At 43.6% G+C, this 5,000-nt stretch overlaps 1 protein-coding gene across 3 annotated transcripts in view; it reads left to right on the top strand.

The window, feature by feature from the left end:
- Positions 1-5,000, top strand: part of sh3kbp1 (SH3-domain kinase binding protein 1) — a 36,450-nt gene that overhangs the window by 10,705 nt on the left and 20,745 nt on the right. For all 3 annotated transcript variants that reach the window (XM_060861311.1, XM_060861310.1, XM_060861309.1), the window contains exon 2: positions 1,292-1,449. In XM_060861311.1, coding sequence (XP_060717294.1) covers positions 1,292-1,449 — 158 coding nt within the window. The remainder of the gene's footprint in view (positions 1-1,291; positions 1,450-5,000) is intronic.

The following is a 5,000-nucleotide window of genomic DNA, read 5'->3' as shown; positions in this document are numbered from 1 at the left end:
TGTTTTAAACTCATGGTATCTTAAGTGTGTAACTTAGTGAACCAGCATTAATGTAGTCAATGTTAGAGATTTAAACACTTATGTACGTCGCTCTGGATAAGGACGTCTGTCACATACTGTAAATGTAAATGTTATAGTAGTGTCCTGTCTCTACGGCCAGTGTGTGTGTGTGTGTGTGTGTGTGTGTGTGTGTGTGTGTGTGTGTGTGTGCGCATGCGTGTGTCTGCACTCTGCTCTGTAGGGAACCGTGACCTCTTATATTGTCCTGTCTCTATGGCCAGTGTGTGCAGTGAGTCTGTACACTATCTGTGTGGTTCTGTGTTGGTGTTCAGCTACAGCGTTCAGGTGTTCAGCTACAGCGTTCAGGTGTTCAGCTACAGCGTTCAGGTGTTCAGCTATAGCATTCAGGTGTTCAGCTACAGCGTTCAGGTGTTCAGCTACAGCGTTCAGGTGTTCAGCTACAGCGTTCAGGTGTTCAGCTACAGCGTTCAGGTGTTCAGCTACAGTGTTCAGGTGTTCAGCTACAGTGTTCAGGTGTTCAGCTACAGCGTTCAGGTGTTCAGCTACAGTGTTCAGGTGTTCAGCTACAGTGTTCAGGTGTTCAGCTACAGCGTTCAGGTGTTCAGCTACAGCGTTCAGGTGTTCAGCTACAGTGTTCAGGTGTTCAGCTACAGCGTTCAGGTGTTCAGCTACAGTGTTCTGTTGATTTAGGACAGACAGCACTACATTTTACTCTGTTTGTGTTTGATATAGTGTTGTTTTTGTAGTGTTATAATTTGTTGAAGTCGTATTGCTCTTGTGTTCAGCTGCTCCTGATGTAGTGATCAGTGTTAGTGTGTGTGTTAGTGAGCTGAGGTTCAGGACCAGCAGGTAAAAAGAGAGCTTGGCACTGAAGCTTTGTAATGAGAGCTGTGGGGGTCACTGTGTTTAAGGTGAAACCAATATTTAATGGATATTAATGGAATCTCTCTCTCTCTCTCTCTCTCTCACTCACACACACACTCTCTCTCTCTTCTCTCTCTCTACTCACTCTCTCTCTCTCTCTCTCTCTCACTCTCTCTCTCACTCACACACTCTCTCGCTCTCTCTCACACACACTCTCTCTCTCACACACACTCTCTCTCTCTCTCTCTCTCTCTCTCTCTCACTCACACACTCTCTCGCTCTCTCTCACACACACTCTCTCTCACTCACACACACACATTCTCTCTCTCTCTCTACTCTCTGACTCACACACACACACACACTCTCTCTCTCTCTCTCTCTCTCTCTCTCTCTCTCTCTCTCTCAGTGGAGGCTGTAGTGGAGTTTGACTACCAGGCCCAGCACGATGACGAGTTGACCATCGCCATCGGTGACATCATCAGCAACATCAGGAAGGATGAGGGGGGCTGGTGGGAGGGCGAGGTGGACGGCCGGAGGGGCCTGTTTCCAGACAACTTCGTTAGGGTGAGCACTTCCTGTTTCCATCTGACCTTTGACCTCTGATCTGCCTTTGTCCTGCAGTTCTGCTCTCACTGGGCACACAGCCCACACACACACACACACACATACATACACACACACACAAATACTGTGCGTGTGTGAGAGAGAATGTGTGTGTGTGCAGGTTACTGTGAATGCTGACACGGCTGGTTGATTTGCTACGTTGCAGGATGCAGACGACTGTAGTGAACTGGAGCGTGCATATGTGTGTGTGTGTGTGTGTGTGTCATGGAGAGAGAGAGAGAGACAGAGAGAGAGACAGAGAGAGAGAGATGGAAACATACAGTACACACACACAGACATACACACACACAGACATACACACACACACAGACATACACACAAACACACATATACACAATGTCTGTGTGTGTGTACTGTATGTTTCCATCTCTCTCTCTCTGTCTCTCTCTCTGTCTATCTCTCTCTCTCTCCATGACACACACACACACACAGACATACACACAAACACACATATACACAAACACACATATACACACACAGACACACACAAACACACATATACACACACACACAGACATACACAAACACACATATATACACACACACAGACATACACACACAGACATATACACACACACACACACACACGTCTGGAGACGTCTGAATAAGGGTGTGGCCAAGTTGCCCGGTCAGCTTTTCATGTCGCTTCTGCAGCATCACTTCCTCTTTTCTTCTCCATCAGAGCTGTCAGTGATCATCACTTCCTCCATCAGTAACATGAGCTAAGTGAAGACACTGACGATGTGATTCAACATCTAAATGACTCACTCGACTCCTCAAAATGATTCTGATTCTGATTCAAGAAGTGTCATGAAGAAAAACAAAGAATCAAATATATTATATATTCAGTAATTGTTCATGCACACACGCACACACACACACACACACACACGCAAGCATATTTAAAAGATTGAATATATCAAATGTTTCACATCTTGAAATATACTTCATTTTAGATTAACCCATAATTTATTGAACAGAAATCAAAAGAAATTCACCTCTTAATAATTTCACGACTTTTTACTTTTTGCACTTGAGAATCTGTCGTGAGAAATCATTTGTCATGACGGTGTGTGTTAGCCGTTAGCTTCTCTAATCTGATCTTTTACAAGTTCCTGTTCTCCTTTTTTCATTTGAAAGAGTTGATAATATAAGAAAGAGCCATAAAGCAATAATGAAAACATGACATACATCATTACAGTTTTTTACAATCGCTATGACAGATTTTTCAACACATTTTTCACAAAGTGTTCCTAAATGACAAGTTTCCTAAACTCTTAACGCACCAACACACCTAAACACACAATTGGCAAAACGGTTAATTTCATGCTCATAATCACACATTGTAAACTAAACCCCAAAACTCATTTTCAAAATACGATAATAAACGAACACAATACACTTTGTCTAACAAAACACTAACACATGTTCACTTCCAACAGGAACATTTAGTCAATCATAACACAATGACAACAAAAACACTGTCATCAGCTGAAATGACAGAAACTGCATTATTTTATGTGTCAGGTCTGCACTTATGCACGGTGTCTTAGTGGTTATCACGTTCGCCTCACACCTCCAGGGTTGGGGGTTCGATTCCCGCCTCCACCTTGTGTGTGTGGAGTTTGCATGTTCTCCCCGTGCCTCGGGGGTTTCCTCCGGGTACTCCGGTTTCCTCCCCCGGTCCAAAGACATGCATGGTAGGTTGATTGGCATCTCTGGAAAATTGTCCGTAGTGTGTGATTGCGTGAGTGAATGAGAGTGTGTGTGTGTGTGCCCTGTGATGGGTTGGCACTCCGTCCAGGGTGTATCCTGCCTTGATGCCCGATGACGCCTGAGATAGGCACAGGCTCCCCGTGACCCGAGGTAGTTCGGATAAGCGGTAGAAGATGAGTGCATGAGTGAGGGTCTGCCCTTATACAGTAGTCAGTATATTGTATTGATCATAGATTGTGTTTTGCACTGTAGTTTCTTCTGAAGCCTCTCTACATTTTTGTTTTGTTGGGTTTAGTAAATGCATGCGTTTTGTTTCTTTTGCTACAGAAATTCAATACAAAAAACGAATGTCCATCTCAGAGTAGCTTTATAAAATGTACAGTTTATGTAAAAAAAAATACAGACACAGAATTGCTGCAGTAAAGACTTTATTTGCACAAGGACATTACTGCAAGATATACAAACAGAAAAATCACCGGAATTATTCATTCATTCATTCATCTTCTACCGCTTATCCGAACTACCTCGGGTCACGGGGAGCCTGTGCCTATCTCAGGTGTCATTGGGCATCAAGGCAGGATACACCCTGGACGGAGTGCCAACCCATCACAAGGCACACACACACACTCTCATTCACTCACGCAATCACACACTAGGGACAATTTTCCAGAGATGCCAATCAACCTACCATGCATGTCTTTGGACCGGGGGAGGAAACCGGAGTACCCGGAGGAAACCCCCGAGGCACGGGGAGAACATGCAAACTCCACACACACAAGGTGGATGCGGCAATCGAACCCCGACCCTGGAGGTGTGAGGCGAACGTGCTAACCACTAAGCCACCGTGACCCCCTCACCGGAATTATAATACTGTAAAAAAAAAACAAAGTAATCTTCTAATCTGCCCGGGCTTCTGCATTTGGCCACATTCTGAGGTAGACGTTGAATCCTTAGAGGGACAAAATACAGTTACATATTAGAGACCGGAGGCATACAGTCACTCTAGTACAGTAAATGGTCAAATTATTTACACTTTGCTGTAGGAGAAGCAAAATCCTACCTGTTGGTTTCTCTGAAAATACTGACAATGGATGCCACTGTGTCCCGGCTGAGATTTGGCTGTACTCGTTCACCAGCCTCTCTGTATGATAGCCCGTGGTTTATGACATGGTCAATGAGAGTAGCTCTTATTTGATCAGTTACCCTACAGTAGCTCTGGTCCTTCTTTGAGCGCCACCACACATTCTAACTCCTCTCCCTTGTCCTGGTACTCGTCTTCCTCTCCCTCGTGCACACTTTCTTTCTTTCTGTCTTTCTTTCTTTCCTTCTTTGTGTTGCTCTATATTGTTCCTTTTCCACACAAGATCAGCCCAAAGAGTCCTCTTTTAGAACATATGATCATGCGATTGAACAAACCTCAGCACCTGATTGTGGGTCCTAGATGGGAATCAGCAGTGGTTTATATATATGCATAACTGCAATAAGCTGTTTCTCATTAGCAATGGAATAAAATACAGGGAATATATTTGTGTTTCAATCCACAATATGAACAGCTGTTGACTTTGACTTTAGTCTATATAAGTTATGTTTAGAACATGATGTTATCTGTTCTGACATACAGTGTGAAAGCATTTGTAAATTTGACTGTAAAATGACATTGTTTTGGTCTTGGTTGAGTTTGTGTGTAAAAGAAGTTCAAGCATTTTAAATTGGTGTTAACTGTATGCGTTTTGTATCAAAGCAACAAGAAATGTGTTAATTGTGTAGCCTACAAA

Source organism: Tachysurus vachellii, chromosome 25, assembly GCF_030014155.1.
Source record: "Tachysurus vachellii isolate PV-2020 chromosome 25, HZAU_Pvac_v1, whole genome shotgun sequence".
Lineage (NCBI taxonomy): Eukaryota > Metazoa > Chordata > Actinopteri > Siluriformes > Bagridae > Tachysurus > Tachysurus vachellii.
Note: the sequence above shows the minus strand (reverse complement) of the source record. Positions and strands in the feature narration are given on the sequence as shown.